This window comes from Podarcis melisellensis (assembly GCF_964234715.1).
Source record: "Podarcis melisellensis genome assembly, chromosome: 17".
In the NCBI taxonomy this organism is placed as follows: Eukaryota; Metazoa; Chordata; class Lepidosauria; order Squamata; family Lacertidae; genus Podarcis; species Podarcis melisellensis.
This window is the reverse complement of record NC_138534.1, coordinates 32,392,724-32,409,092: the sequence shown is the minus strand read 5'-3', so window position 1 is coordinate 32,409,092 and position 16,369 is coordinate 32,392,724. Positions and strand designations below refer to the sequence as shown.

Sequence of the window (16,369 nt, the reverse complement as noted above, 5' to 3'; positions counted from 1 at the left end):
TTATGTGTTTATATATGTTGGAAGCTGCCCTGAATGGCTGGGGCAACCCAGTCAGATGAGCAGGGAATAAATAATAAATGATGATGATTAGGATGATGCAATAGGACGTCCTTATTTTCATCAGTGAAAAGTTGGAGGGTATGCAGGTGTGAGTTGCTCCTTCACAGATCAAACACCGCAGACAGAATCTCCATCATCATAACACCTCAAACATACTGGTTTCCAAAATAATTGCCAACTCAGAATGTGGGCCGTTGATGGCTGAGACACTAGACTGCAGTTCACTTCTTACTGAGGAGGTCTATTTGCATATCAGCTGTCGGTGAGGACCCCTGTGACAGAATTCTCCATTTAAAAAATCCCTCCAGACAGAAAAGTAGAATGTGAGGGGAAGAGTATCCAGACTCCAAACATACCGAAATAGATAAGGTTGTCACTTCTGCGCCTGAAGACGTATCCAGTGGCTCGCGGGCTATTAATATCTGCCCCCTTCTCAAGCAAAGCTTTCACCAGCTTTAGGTTTTTGTTCACCACAGCTATGTGAAGAGCTGTCTCCCCTGAAATACACAAATGTCTGCTTACATAAGGTTCTCCATTTCCTCCAGTCTAGAAAGGCATCGCTAATGAAAACTGGGACCCACAAATCCAGCTAGTTTGTGGGCAAATAATTGACGAACAACAGCAAGTTATGCTTTACACAAGCCTGACATCAACTAAAAGTGATTACATTCAGAGAAGCTCGTCTGAGTTACCTGCAGAAGAAAGGGGTATTGAACCCCTGAGGCAATGCTGATGAATGCTGATTTTAATGACAAATGCAATTGCAAAATTAATTACCGATAAATTAAGCAGCTCATATTCTCCCTCTGACCATTTATATTCAAGAGTGCTTTGATGACTCTGTTTCTGCTGCTATAATATTCCATCTGGAATTTATCCAATACCATTTCATCAAAGAGGAAACAGGTGTAATGTTGTAGCTAAGAGCTTAGCTGGGAAATCCCTGTTTCAAATCCTGCTGTTATACTGACCCACTTTGAGGTTATAGTCTTTAGGCTGAAAACCTTGGAGTAACAGTGCAACTCTCATATTTCTATTCAAGGATTGCATCCCAGGCCTCATTGAACTCAGTGGGACTTACTTCTGAGTAGATATGCATAGGGTTGCATTGTTAAGAGTACCTGAAGTAATCTTTGCAGTAGGGCTTTTGCAAGCATTTTGAGAACACCTTAAAGAACTATATATTTAGATTCTCAAACCTTTATTGACGTAACACTATATATTAAAGTGATGGGAAGATCATTCTGTTTCTGGACCCTACCTCCATTTATAAGTCTGTTCTTGTCCTGTTTCCATATTAATGTTATTTTAAATAAAAATCCACATGAAAACTCTCATTTAAATTTGTATTTTTGAATGGGCTTCCTCACATAGTAAGCATTTTATCTATTTTAAAAAAAATGTATTTGAATGTTGTTGTTTTTTGAGCAGAGAACTCCGCCAGAAATTTCAATAGTATGAAATTCTAAAAACAACAACCCTTTGTTCTAATTTATGCATTGATCTGGGAGGCATGAATCATGCAATTTGCAAAGCCCAATTAAATTCCTCAAGCATCTACATTATATAAATGCAAAGTATTATTATTATATGCCAGTCAAGTATATTGGACAGCATTAGACTTGGACCATAGAGCTCCAAGTTCAAATCCCATCTCAGTCGTGAAGTTCACATGGTAACCTTGGGAGAGTAGCTATCAGTGACCTTAACCAGCTCTGATAGCTCAGTCAGTGGAGCATGAGACTCTTAATCTCAGGATTATGGGTTTGAGCACCACACTGGGCAAAATATCCCTGCACTGCAAGGAACTGGAATGAACAGTCCCTTTCAGCTCTACAGTTCTATGATTCTAACCCCTAACTTCCAGGTCATTCATGAACAAGTTTGAAAGCACCAGTCCTAATACGGGATCCTATTCTAGGATGCACACTCAATTCATACAGAACACTAGCCTGGCCTGCCGGGCTGCAACATGGCCCCACAGAAACCAAATATGCACATTTTTATAGTAAATATCACTTGCTCCGAGTGCTGTCTTAGTTTTATATTTAATAGATCTTATGACTGTTGATGTTTTATTCACTACTGTTGTATTTATATTGCGAGACACTTTGGGAGCTTATTGCAAAACTGAATTGCAGGATATGGATGTCTCTAATAATAATTACCTGTGTAAAGTTCTGACGTCATAGCCTCGTTCACTAGTTCTGGAGCTGCATCCATCAGGAGTTGGGCTGCTTCTAAGCTATTATACAAGGCAGCTACATGAAGAGCTGTCTCCCCAACAGCACCTAGAGAAACCACCAGATATAGAGAATATGAGGCCACATGTTGTCAATTCTGCCAACCTGCTGAAGGCGCTCACAGAAGTTACGAGAAGTCGGCTCACCCTTGGAGGCCAGTGCTCCTCCCACCTGCCACGATCTGGTGATGGAGGTCCCACTGGGTCACTTCATGGGTGACGGGCAAGGCTCCTGAGCCTAGTCTGCTGCCCAGCAGGAGGATTCTGCTCACTCACAAACTTAGCAAATCGAGAGCAGACATGGGGCAGGCCACTCCCAGGGGGAGGACCAAAGGGGCCTGCAGGCTTCTCTTGGGTCCATGCTCTGGGAATAAAAGGTGGCCCGTTCCTGTGTCAACTACCACTTCTTTGACGGCTCTCCCACCCTCCCTGCCTGTCTGGTTGGTGCATTGTGCTTTCACCAACCTTACTATGGACATTGTTGGTCGCCATGTTCAGGACCAGGTTGACATTTTCCCACTTGGTGAATTGGCTGCAGCCCTGTGGTTATTGCCACCATCACAGCTTTGGCGGTTTAGGCATTGGGTAGGCATACGCTTGGACAGAGGGCAGGTTGTAGCCTCTGCCTGCCTCTCAAAGAATGGGGTATCCTGTTAAAGGGATCCAGAGGAGCTGCTTCCATCCGGACACCCAGAGGCCACAGCAGTCCCCAGGTGCAATCCATTGCGGGAGTTAATTTTTAATATAGGTCAATAACTCCCTTGCTTCCGGCTGACCCCAAAATTAATTCCTCCCGGGAGGCAGGCCAGTAATGGTTGGTTCTACCCAATGTCTATGCCAAATTTCTTACATCTGTAGTCAATATAGTTGTGGCCTGATGTGACCCAAATATAAGTTGCCATGTCTCATTGTTTCACTGTTTAAGATGGGCAGTCAAGTGATGGGGGCACCTGGGCATGCAGCTATTTCAGATGTGTTTTGGACAGGAGATGTGAAACATTATATTGTGTATTGTAATTACGGGTGTTTGCAGTTTGTGTCATTGGTTTTTATAGCTGAAAACTGCTTCGAAGCCTATTTTGGCATTAAGCGGTATATAAGTAAATCAAGTTTGTTTTGTAGGAGGAGGACCAGGAAGCACATGGCATATATACTTCCTGTTCCTTCTGCCACATCTGAAGCCATCCTTGGCCTCCTTCAACCCAAGAACTCATTTTCTATCACTGTCTCCCTTTTACTCCTCCCCTCAAGGTCCTTGTGCTTTATCTTAGCAGGCAATGTGGACATGATGAGAAGCATGGATTCCATACCTCTCTCGTGAATGTCGCAGCTGTGGCTGGCAAGGAGCTTCTGAATGGCAGAGACATCGTTCTCCTTGGCAGCCAGGAGGAGGGGAGATTCCCAGATCCTGAAACAAGCAGAAAGCAAAATAAATTCAGAATAATGTGCATTACAACCCACATGACCCATGGAGGAGGATTTTTCTCATCACATCAGCAAAGTTGTCTTTCAAAACTAAGACAACTGTCTTTATCAGCAAGACAACTAAAAAAAAAAAAAAATGCCCTAGAGATATCAACAGACACATCCAAGAGGATCCCGCTTTCAATAGTTGATCTTCAACCAAAGGCCTGCAGGGTTTTCAGAAAAAGAAAATAATAATTGTTCTTGCACGGTGGTAAAAGTTACACTGAAGACATGAAATGCTAACTCAGCTAACAACTTGGAAAGTCTTCATTCCTCTATTCCGCAGCATCTGTTGGTAAGACTAATTACCATCAATACAAGGCAAAAAGTGATATTTCAGTAATGTTATTTTTAAAATACTTTTTTCTGGTACACTGCCCTCATTTACACATAACTCTAAGCCAAACCATGGTAAATGCGAATGTGCGTGCATGCAGCTACACAGGGAGTAAATCACTGCTGTTTTGCTCCTCTCATGGTCCTCCTGCTGCCACACTATACCTGGAGCTAAGCCATGGTTTGTCACTTAGGATTATGTGCAAACTTGGGAGCAAGCCAGCTGCTGACACAGGCAGGCAGAGACTATGAAGAGTTAAATTCAGGCAGAAATATCTGTATGTGTTTGTTCTAAGACATGCCAGCAGATCTGCCCATCAGGGTTCAATCGCTGGCTTGGATAGCCAACAAAGGTCCTCCCAACATGTTTCCAACACACAAAGCTGCAAGAAAAGGTGAGGAGCCCTCAATGAAGATGTGTCTCATTAAACTTATGTAACAATTTGGCTTTGAAAAAGGAGACACACAGAAAGAGAAGCCGCTGGGGGCAAAGAAGGAATTCAGAGTATTATTAACAGGATTCAAATCAACCAGAAAGGTTTCCTGTGCAACCTCTCTTGAAACCAACAGGAGTTCAGAAGGCTCCAGCAGTGTTCTGGCCCAGCCATTCAAGGGGCACAAAGTTCTGCAGGAGAAGTTCACGGTGCCCTGTGTCCTTCTTTAACTGGATGTGAAACATAATAGGAACCAGCTAGAAAACAGGAAATCCTTTCCTTTGAGAGCGAGTTGAGGAATCTTTAGAGGGGAACAAATGGACTCCTAATTTGTGCCTCCAAAGCGTGCTTAGGGAAAGGGATTCAAGACTATTGGAGGCACCATATTGTAGGAGGCCTCCCTCATCATCAGGTTCACAGCTGTCTTTATAATGCCTTCGAAGAATGCAAAACCTTCCAAGTATAAGAGACAGGGGGAGCAGCAACGATCCTCTCTCACACCTGTAACACACCTGTGCATGGCAGAGGTTTGCCAGTGCGCACAATGATGCTCAATTAGAGGACAGAATAGGGGGTCCCCAATCTGCAAGGATGAGCAGCTGTTTGCCCTGTCCCATTTTGTTATTTGCCCCACAGCTGGCTCTGCCTTATGTCCCAACTTCACTTGCCTTCCAATTTAACTTGGGAGGATTTCTACACCATTTCAGAATTTGCACATGTGTGACTTGCTAGTCTTCCTTTTTTTTTTTTTAATTGACAGGGTATTGATGTGCGCAAGTACATCTGCTCTGGTTAGAACACCACGCAACGGTGATGCAATTGTATAATGGCAGCACGGGTCCTTTTCGCTTGCTGTTTTAATCACCGCAGACTGCCAAGAATTCCTAGAAGACCTCTTCAAACTTGGCAAATGCCAAAACATTTCGCTTCATCCTTGATTATTTTTCCTATAATAAAATCATTAGTTGTTCTGTGGTACTTTGGCTCACGTTCCCCATTGTGTTGTGTGTGTGTGTGTGTGTGTGTGTGACATCTGTGTGTGCCTACACATATGCATGTTTGTTGGGTTTTTTTATCTGAGGATTTTATTAATGGGCATTGGGATCAGTTAGTCCCTGATCATAGTAATTAGGGGGTAATGGGTATTCCCAACTGTGGAGAAAAATCTGATTAAAAAGACACAATAGCTTATTTCTGTTGATCTAGGAGCTGGGCTAGGAATACTTAAGGTTAAGTATGACATTTTTATTCATATCTCAATGAGGTTTTCAGCTGAAGTACATGAATAAGGTATCAAGTGGGAACTAACACTGGAGCTCATTACAGACTCCAAATACCAGCTATCCTTAATATATTTTCACATAAAAGGGGGGTAATTTTCAAATGCACTTTAAAAAAAATCGAGGTATTACTTGACCACACTATTATATAAGAAAAGCATTTTTTGGAAATAATTTCTGTTTAAAAAATTAATACACACACACTACAAACAGCTAAACTTGCATTTACGGTATCATTCACACATTAGCAAAGGTTTATACATAGCTCTTAATCTAATGGTTTGTCATGGGCTGGCTGGAAGCAGAGGAATGTTGGGAGACAACAGCTGAGGAACCCCCAAGGGAACCCCTAGGGGAAGAAGGCTCAGAGCCAGGGGATTGGTGGTGGGACGACAATGACTAGTTAGAAGGAAAAGAGGAAGAAGACTGGGGAGCTGAAGAGGTAACAGGGCTTAGTGAGCAGAAAGAAGATGGGGCAGAGAGCAGTCCAGAATCAGAGGCAGAAGTGGAAGCTGGAAAAGAGGGGGACCAAGAGGCAGAGATGAGGCAGGCTGGTGAAGAAGCCAGGGTGTCTCCCCTTCCTGTTTCGCCCAGCTCCCCTCTTATCTGGTCTCCCAGAACCAGAAGAGGCATAAAGAGGGAGGAGCAAAGACAGGGAAGACGACGGAAACAGGATAAACTGGAGAGGGGAGAACCATGTATACCACCTTGAGTTCCTTGGAAGAAAGGTGAGGGTAATAATTGCAATTTAAAAATTAATAAAATCCACGAGTCGAGGGAAAACTAAGGGAAGGAACAGTGTATCCCCACCACCACCACCACCACCATGCAAATAGACTCTCAGCTTATCCTTTTGTTGCAGCTGGATGATGAAAATGATGCAATAAGTAATACAGTGGTGCCCCGCAAGACGAACGCCTCGCAAGACGAAAAACCCGCTAGACGAAAGGGTTTTCCGTTTTGGAGGCACGTCGCAAGACGAATTTCCCTATGGGCTTGCTTCGCAAGACGACAGCCCATAGGGAAATCTCCGGGACAGTGGGGAAGCGCAGCGCGTCTTCCCCGCTGTCCTCGGACCTCCTCCGAAGCCTGGCGGCGGGGCGGGGACACCTCCTCCCGCCGCCGGGCTTCAGAAGGATGCCCCGATGCCGGGCGGCGGGGCGGGAAATCCTCCCCCCGCCACCCGGCATCGGAACGATGTCCCGAAGCCGAGCGGCGGGGCGGCAAAGCCTCCCCCCGCCGCCCGGCATCGGGGCATGAACGCCTCACCCTGCCGCCCGGCTTCGGGGCATCATCCCGATGCCGGGCGGCGGGGCAGGAACGCCTCCCCCCTGCCGCCCGGCTTCGGGGCATCGTCCCGATGCCGGGCGGCGGGGCGAGAAAGCCTCCCCCCGCCGCCCGGCATCGGAACGATGTCCCGAAGCTGGGCGGCGGGGCGGGAAAGCCTCCCCCTGCCACCCGGCTTCGGGGCATCGTCCCGATGCCGGGCGGCGGGGCAGGAACGCCTCCCCCCGCCGCCCGGCATCAGGGCATCGTCCCGATGCCGGGCTGTGGGGCGGGAAAGCCTCCCCCCGCCGCCCGGCTTCGGGGCATCGTCCCGATGCCGGGCGGCGGGGCGAGAAAGCCTCCCCCCGCCGCCCGGCATCGGAACGATGTCCCGAAGCTGGGCGGCGGGGCGGGAAAGCCTCCCCCCCGCCGCCCGGCATCGGAACGATGTCCCGAAGCTGGGCGGCGGGGCGGGAAAGCCTCGTCACGAAGCCGGGCGGCGGGGCCGCGAAGCCTGGGCGCGCTGGCAACTCTCCGCAAGGAGCGCTCCCGCTGTTTGCGGAGAGGTCCGAGAAGCCTGTCCTGGACCTCTTCTGAAGGCAGGCGGAGGCAAAAGTCTTTGTCCCCCCTGCCTGCCTTCCCAGGGGCTTTTAAATCGCCCCGGACAGCGGAGAAGTCCTCCGCTGTCCCGGGTGATTTTAAAATGCCGCCCGCCAGAAGAGGTCGGGGGAAGGCGGTTTCCATAGGAACGCATTAATTGATTTTCAATGCATTCCTATGGAAAACCGTGCATCGCAAGACGAAAAACTCGCAAGACGAAGAGACTTGCGGAACGAATTAATTTCGTCTTGCGAGGCACCACTGTACTTTGTTCTAGATGAATTCATTTATGTATGTTCACCATCTATAGTTGCCACTGAGTTCACGGAAGCACATGAATTAAAATGATACAAACACCCAGCTCAGTAGCAGTGGCTGCATGTTTCCACCTCAGTAAAGGTAAAGGGACCCCTGACCATTAGGTCCAGTCGTGACCGACTCTGGGGTTGCAGCGCTCATCTCGCTTTATTGGCCAAGGGAGCCGGCGTACAGCTGCCGGGTCATGTGGCCAGCATGACTAAGCCGCTTCTGGTGGATCAGAGCAGCGCACGGAAACACCGTTTACCTTCCCGCCAGAGCGGTACCTATTTATCTACTTGCACTTTGACGTGCTTTCGAACTGCTAGGTTGGCAGGAGCAGGGACCAAACAACGGGAGCTCACCCCGTTGTGGGGATTCGAACCACTGACCTTCTGATTGGCAAGTCCTAGGCTCTGTGGTTTAACTCACAGCGCCACCTGTGTCCCTCTAAAAAGCACTGCAACGGAAAGATCTCTGTTGCAACCCTCAAACTAAAGGACACCTGGCAAATTTAAAATCTAGGTTCCAATCAACCCTTTCAGGAAGAATTAGAAAAGCGGAGAACTTGTTTAATTTCACTCCTGTCAATAAGGCGCAAAAAGAAATATATTTCATCTTGGCCGTTTCCCATACGGAGATTTCTGGTGGCAGAATGCCAGCTTACGATCTCGTGGAGTGTGGGAATAGCTGGAAAATGTCAAGGCCCAAAGCCCAGCAGGAATCAGCTCCTGTGCTCACACGATGCAAAGGATTACCTCAATTAAGGAAAACTTGTCTGTCTGAGGGGAGCTGGTCTGCCAGAAGACAGAGGGCACAGCCCCAAGTGCCACACCTCAGCCCATTTTAATTAAAAACCCTGGGCCCAGATCCAACAAATGCCCCCAAATGAGGAAGTGAGGCTGGCACCAGTCTTGAGGCAGAATCACTTGCACTAAATGGAAACAGCTTGGCACCGATTCATGGCATCCTTTTCCCTCCTGCTATGAACTATCAGGGCTTGTTATGTTTTATTTAAACTCCTGCTGCCTTTTGGAGGGAGCTGTTTTTGCTTATTTTATGGATGGAGGAGAGAGAGAATATTACTGGAAAGGAAGGTGTAGCCTCACGAATGTCGTGAAAGGAAGGTGTGCGGAAAACAGACACAGCTGATATATATTTATATTAAGTATTGGTGCAAAAACCAGTATATCTAGAGCATTCTCGGCTTCATTGAATACTTGATCAGAATCAAATAATAGGTAATCAGTTTGCAGTAATAGCTTTGTATGCTGCTTCAAGGACTGCTTGCAAATAGTTATTTTTATCATTTCTAAGCAACAATTAACAAAAAAATAAATTTGATGATAATTGACCGGCATCCCAGTCCTATGTATATTGCAGCCAAATGAGCATTTTGCTTATAAAGGAAATTCTGATTTAGGATAGGAGAAGGATAATTTCCCCCAGAAACGTCTACTTGATAAATCATTGTGGGCCAGTTTCAGAATTTTGTGGGGCTCGTTTTTTTAAAAGGGGAAAGTGTTCTTTCGCAGTGCATGAACTTTCCCTAAGTAAAGTAACATTCTCCTAGGAAAAAACTGCCACCTCCTCTCAGATTAAACCGGGCAGCAGGTGGCTGTGCCTCCTTTGAAAGGGAGCAGACACTGCAAAAGAGAAAGCCTTCTGTGTGCAGCAGTATACTTTTTCCATCTTGGCAAAATGACTGCACTGGCACTGGTGCCTTCTGAGAAGTTGTCCCTGTAAAAGCATTGGACATTTTAACCCTTAGTCTCATGGCCCTGAGGCCCTCCCCACCCCCAGTAGTAAGGCGTTTATGAAACTGCCCCCCCACCTGCCATTTCAGCAAAGTTGCGGCAAATTTTCACTCTTTCCCAAGGACTAAAAATTGACCCAGTGCAGCTGCGTACATTATTGCTGAGAATTTCCCACGAACACCGGGAACATTGGACTGGTCAGTAAAAAAAACTAGTACTGCCATGTGTACTAGAGGTACGCGGGTGGTGCTGTGGTCTAAACCACTGAGCCTCTTAGGCTTCCCAATCAGAAGGCCGGTGGTTCGAATCCCCACGATGCAATGAGCTCCCGTTTCTCTTTCAAAGCTCCTGCCAACCTAGCAGTTCGAAAGCATACCAGTGCAAGTAGATAAATAGGCACCACTGTGGTTGGAAGGTAAACAGCATTTCCGTGCATTCTGGTTTCCGTCACAGTGTTCCGTTGCACCAGAAGCGGTTTAGTCATGCTGGCCACAGGACCCGGAAAGCTGTCTGTGGACAAACGCTGGCTCCCTTGGCCTGAAAGAAAGGTGAGCACCGCAACCCCAGAGTCACCTGGACTTGGCTGGACTTAACGGTCCAGGGGTCCTTTACCTTTACCTTTTATTACCATCTGAAAAGCAAGCGAACAGCTGATTCTGCCCCCGAGGTGCCAGTGATCTGCCCTGGCTACACCTGGAAACCCACTAAGAATTATCTTGCAAACCCCTTGGGGGCCAGAGGGAAAGAGAACACCTGACCTTCTAGAAACCACTGAAGGTCTTGAGGACAAGATGCCACAACCCAAATACATTCAACTTGCCTTCCATGCAGCTTTAATTAACATTTAATATAAAGAGAGGGAGAAATATACGGTGTCTGCATTTAATTGTGGGATTTTATTTGCATCCAGGCAGCAGGGGATCGCTAAATTTTACGTTTCAAATAGTCATAAAAATGGGTAACTGCAAGTGGCCCACAATGGAGACGGGTAGGAGAGAGGATATATGATAGTATTATGAATAATAATAATAATAATAATAATAATAATAATAATAATTCATTTTGTTTTAAATCGTTCTTTCGGAGGAGTGATTCTCCTCCAATCTGCCGGCACATAATATCTGGTTGGGATGTGTAGAAATGTGCATTTGAAAAAAATATTTGTAAATTCCATTTCGTGGCCCATTACCAAGCCTTCCAAATCTTAAAGTATTATCTCTGTATAAAATACTGTATGGGAGTGGCGAAGGAGGCAGGTTCCCCCTCTAAGAGGCTATGCATGCTGAATCAGAAGCAGGTGCTGATGACTTTCAAGGAACTTATTCCAGAAAATAGGGTTGCAGCCAAGCAGTGCTATCTTACTCAGAAGGAAGTCCCACTATGTGTTATGGGGCCTGCTCCCAGATAAGTATTACAGGACTGAAGCCTTACTGCTATTTATTGTGTTGTAGATCATTTTCCATTTCATGCCTTCCAACATTTCTCCAATGAAAATAGGGATGCCCTCAATAATAATAATAATAATAATAATAATAATAATAATAATAATATACCCCTCTATCCTCAACTGATGCTTTTGAATTCTGGTGCTGGAGGAGACTCTTGAGAGTCCCATGGACTGCAAGAAGATCAAACCTCTCCATTCTGAAGGAAATCAGCCCTGAGTGCTCACTGGAAGGACAGATCCTGAAGCTGAAGCTCCAATACTTTGGCCACCTCATGAGAAGAGAAGACTCCCTGGAAAAGACCCTGATGTTGGGAAAGATGGAGGGCACAAGAAGAAGGGGACGACAGAGGACAAGATGGTTGGACAGTGTTCTCGAAGCTACGAACATGAATCTGACCAAACTGCGGGAGGCAGTGGAAGACAGGAGTGCCTGGCGTGCTCTGGTCCATGGGGTCCCGAAGAGTCGGACACGACTAAACACCTAAGCATCCTAAACTGACTGGGTTGCCCTAGCCACTCTGGATGGCTTCCAACATATATAAAAATATAATGAATTTTTTTAAAAAACTTCCCTATACAGGGCTGCCTTCAGATGTCTTCTAAAGGTTGTATAGTTACTAATCTCCTTGGTTCGGGGGTTGCATAACTCCATACCCTCCAACATTTCTCCAATGGAAATAGGGATGTCCTGAGGAAAAGCAGGACATTACAGGATCAAATCAGAAACCGGAACGGCTTCTGTAAATCCAGGACTGTCCCTGGAAAACAGGAACACTCAGAGCATCTGCCAATTGTGTTGGATTGGAGCCACCGTTATGCTTTTGCCTGGTTTTAACTGAACATTTCCTGGTCTTTCTTTCCCTCTGTCTCTTTCCTAATAGCCAATGGGCAGAACAACTCAACAATTAATGGATTCTATTATATATAAAATACCAAATTAAAACCAGATTAGAGGAGATTAAAACAAGTGCCAGAAAACCACCCACGATTGTTATAATCCTAGGTGCTAAAAGCCAGCACACAAAGAAAGGACTTGCAGTGCTTCCGGTAGAACTTCGTAGGGCAAATCTTCACCATGCGTTCAAAGCACATTCAATGCACATTTAAAGCACATAACTTCACTCAGTCAAGCCTAGGAACTGTGATTCCTTCTCTCTCTCATGTGGTCAACAATTCTGAGCACACATAACAAACTACAGTTCCCATGGTTGTTGTTTTTTGGGGGGGAACCATGTGCTTTAAATGCGTGTTCAATTTGCTTTGAATGTATGGTGTGGATAGAACCACTGTCTCCAATCACCAGGGGAGGGCGAGAGGGAAATGGGACAGAGGTAAGAAGTAGATGGAAAGCAGCTTATGTTACATACAGTGGATCTGGAAGCCAGGACAATTAATTTTGGGTGAATTAAGATGGGTGGCAAAAACGGTAGAAGCCATGCTCATTCAAAGGCTACACTACTGTCCCGTCCTTGAGGTGGGCTGGCAAGGGGGGTAGTATATTGAGTGAACTGCAGATAGCACAGTTGGCAGAGTATGAGGCTCTTAATCACAGGGTTGTGGGTTCGAACCCCATGTTGGGCAAAAAATTCTTGTATCGAAGAGGGTTGGACTAGATGACCCTTATGGTCCCTTCCAACTGTACAATTCTATAATTCTATTATTCTATTCACCAGCAGCAGCAGAAAAAATGTGCAGCTACTCTGGGGTGGGAGAGACCTCCCCACATATAAGAAAAACTCAGTAAAGGAAAATATATTTCTGGTGAAGAAATGCACTACGTTTGAAAGCAAACCATTTTGCTTATTCCCCAAGTGCACGATAAAACTCTGCCATAAAAAACCATCACGACAAACCAGAAGATAACCTGCATGTGTGGTATGTGGAAAAATAATTTATAGAACCAGAAGGATCTATAAAGCATCTTGGCAAGAGACAGCGATTATTAATTTTGAAGATGGATTCTGGCAAGCTGAGGAGGAGGAATGCTATTTGCATTATACTAGATTTTAAAATGTATTTACAACCATACTCTGCAACAAGACCACACAAGCGGTTTCTTGGAAGAGCAGTGTTTTGATGTCTAGAAAACAATTATTTCTGAGACTCGTTGCTTGAGCAGCGCGTGACGTCGCAGCAGGGAATTCAGAGAGCGGCAGAGTGGATCACTCAAGATCACCAAGACAAGGTCACACGCATCTTGAAATATGTAGTTCAATGAATTAAGCATATAAGAAATTAGGGGAGAAAATAACTAGAGGACGCTCACGGTCCCAATTCTACGATTCTATGAACAAAATTTTTTGCTCTCTTCATGCATACTGACAGCCAGGGCAGTGTTTAAATCTCCATGTGATATTTGTTGTTATTAACTATTAATTTGTTCTTATTAACAAATTAGCATTGTACTTTGTAGGCATTTTTATTTCCTTGGTGGCAGGATCTGGGAGAGCAACTCAACTTACTTCCTCTGAACACCGTTTTGCTTGTTTGGCAGGGCTTGTGTTCTCAACAGCACCTCGCACAAGTAGCATATATCTGAATATATTAGTCAATGTAGTGGCATTTTAAGGCCAAATGGTGGCAGCATCGACCAGAGCAATTTGTAGGCTCTAATGCAATACAGATTTAGGAACTATTCTAGTGGGTTTAAGCCTGTCTAGCTCTGTGTTGGATTCAGACACCAGAATTCAGTGGCTAAAACCAGAGGAGTCTAGTGCATTGCAGACGTCCTTACAGTGCCTACAGGCTTTAGGCAGCAATTGCGTTTGAGACAGGTACATGGGTGTTATTAAGTCGGAATGCCAGCACACATGTTTATATGTGTTTATATGTTTATATGGGACGAGGGTGGCACTGTGGTCTAAACCACTGAGCCTCCTGGGCTTGCCAATCAGAAGGTCAGCGGTTTGAATCCCCACGATGGAGTGAGCTCCCATTGCTCTGTCCCAACTCCTGCCAACCTAGCAGTTCAAAAGTACACCAGTGCAAGTAGATAAATAGGCATCGCTCTGGTGGGAAGGTAAACGGCGTTTCTGTGTGCTCTGGTTTCCATTGCGGTGTTCCGTTGCACCAGAAGTGGTTTAGTCATGCTGGCCACATGACCTGGAAAGCTGTCTGTGGAGAAACGCCAGCTCCCTTGGCCTGAAAGCAAGATGAGCACTGGAACCTCATAGTCTCCTTTGACTGGACTTAACCATCCAGGGGTCCTTTACCTTTTTCACCTGCATACGAGCATGAGCCTAGGACTGTAGCAGTGCACTCAAACTAGCATCCCCATTCCCACAAAATCTTTCATTCAGTCTATTCAGAAAGAGTGTTGTCGTCTCTGCCGTTGGCCTTGTGCCGGCGATATTTCAGGCCACGTGTGAACCCAGAGGGTTGAAAATATTCACATCCTTGGGAGAGATGGGTTTTAATGGAGGATTACCGATTTAAAAGTAAGGGTTTGTGGGCTGACAAAGTGAAGAGTAACTCTCCTTGAAATGGGGGAATATGTTATAGTTAAGTAAAAAATCTAGCAGGAGCCGAAAATGAGAAGGGAGATGAAGAGGGAAGGAAACTGGGGTGGGGGGGGGAGAGAGAGAGATCAAGGATAAAATGTTTAAATATGTTTAAGTTTTTGAAATGCAATTTGGAAATGTATGCAATAAGGGTAGGAAGAGAAACATCAAGATGGCGGGGTGGGATGTCAAATTCGTATCGAATTTGAATGATCGTGATGCTAAATTTGTTAAAGTTTTTGAACGGCGATGAAAATTATTTGGCAGAAAGGGAAAATGTTCACATCCTTGAAAGTGGGCATCGCCAGCTGGCAACTCTGCCAAGCACTATTTTGCCTAAATAATATTGATTTATACTGATAATTTGATATTTTAAGCGCTATATTGTTCTTATTTTAATGGAATTTAGAAATTCACGGTTTGAGATGTACTTGATTTAAACGTATTTTAATTTATTAATTTTATTTTGTTATACCTGTTTTGCTGTATGATGTATTGAATATGGGCCTATGGCCGTAATAAACTATCTAGATCTGCCAAGCACTTTGTGCCAAGAAAGGGATACAGAAAAAGCCAGTGGAAAAACCGAACCCTACAAAAATTCAGTAGATCCAGGCGCTCTGGTAGGCTGATCTGAACTACGAACTCTAGTATTTAAAGGCCAAAGAAGATACAAACTTGCCAGTTTGGCTATTTAGTGTATGTGTACATTTTAACTTTTTTTGCATTAAAAGGAGAATGTGGGAGAGGAGGGTGGAACACAGGCAACGCCTTCTCATGCGCTCCACAATGTTCTCTCCCTGCCTATTCACTTCTGGTATCAAAGCCACATAAAAAGTTTCTACTGAAACAACTGGTGTTTACTTTGAAAAGCTACAAGCCATTTTAAGGTGCTCCATCACCTGCCAATTTACTGTAAATTCTACCGTAAATTCTACAGCTGGTTACGCAAACACTTGGCAAGAAAAGATGGCTTTGTTCGCTGTGCGTGAGGACAGGTGACCAGCCCAAACTCCCATGCATTTAATTATAACCTGCAGCTTCTGCTGCTGAAGATGTACTTTTTCTCTTCAACTCCCGACCTTGTGTTCCTTTCCTAGCACAGACTGCATTTCCACAGACTGCATTTTTCAAACATGTTGTCTTCAATTTCTTTAGCTGCTTCCTTCAGAACGTTTTGTCAAGGCAAAAGTCTCAGCTGCCCCGTGGCACGTCACAGCTGCAGTTGGGATGCCTGCTTATCTGGGAACTCAAGGGGCTTACTTCTGAGTAGACATAGCATATGGTGTAAACATCTTGTTGCAAAAGTTGGGTGCCTCGCCCTGTCTCTGCTGAGCGGTAGCAAGAACCTATGGGACTCCAACTCATCCAGGGTCTGCGGTTCCCTTTGGAGAATTGAGACACGGCAGAGACTGTCATAGCTTTAAGAAATATGGTTTATCCACCTATTTATGCCTATGCATGGAGGGAGGCCAGATCTTCCAGCATGGTCATTTCAAGAGGGGCTTGTCCCTCACAGCAGTGCAACCGGCCTTCAGCCAACCTGCCCAAGATGGATCCCAGTCTTTTCTCTGCTTCCTCCTTCTTCCCAGCAACTCTTGCTCAAGACTCCTTTTTCCCTGTCTGAGGTGGCAGGACCCCATCACCTTGGCAACTTCTGTCTCCCCAGGCCAAAGGATTCCT

At 45.5% G+C, this 16,369-nt stretch overlaps 1 protein-coding gene across 2 annotated transcripts in view; it reads right to left on the bottom strand.

Moving 5' to 3' along the window:
* Positions 1 to 16,369, bottom strand: part of LOC309359849 (transient receptor potential cation channel subfamily V member 6-like) — a 98,733-nt gene that overhangs the window by 29,806 nt on the left and 52,558 nt on the right. For both annotated transcript variants that reach the window (XM_081894076.1, XM_081894075.1), the window contains exons 2-4: positions 3,613 to 3,710; positions 2,229 to 2,351; positions 417 to 557 (exon numbers count right to left, since the gene is read on the bottom strand). In XM_081894076.1, the coding sequence (XP_081750202.1) occupies positions 417 to 557; positions 2,229 to 2,351; positions 3,613 to 3,710 (362 nt within the window). The remainder of the gene's footprint in view (positions 1 to 416; positions 558 to 2,228; positions 2,352 to 3,612; positions 3,711 to 16,369) is intronic.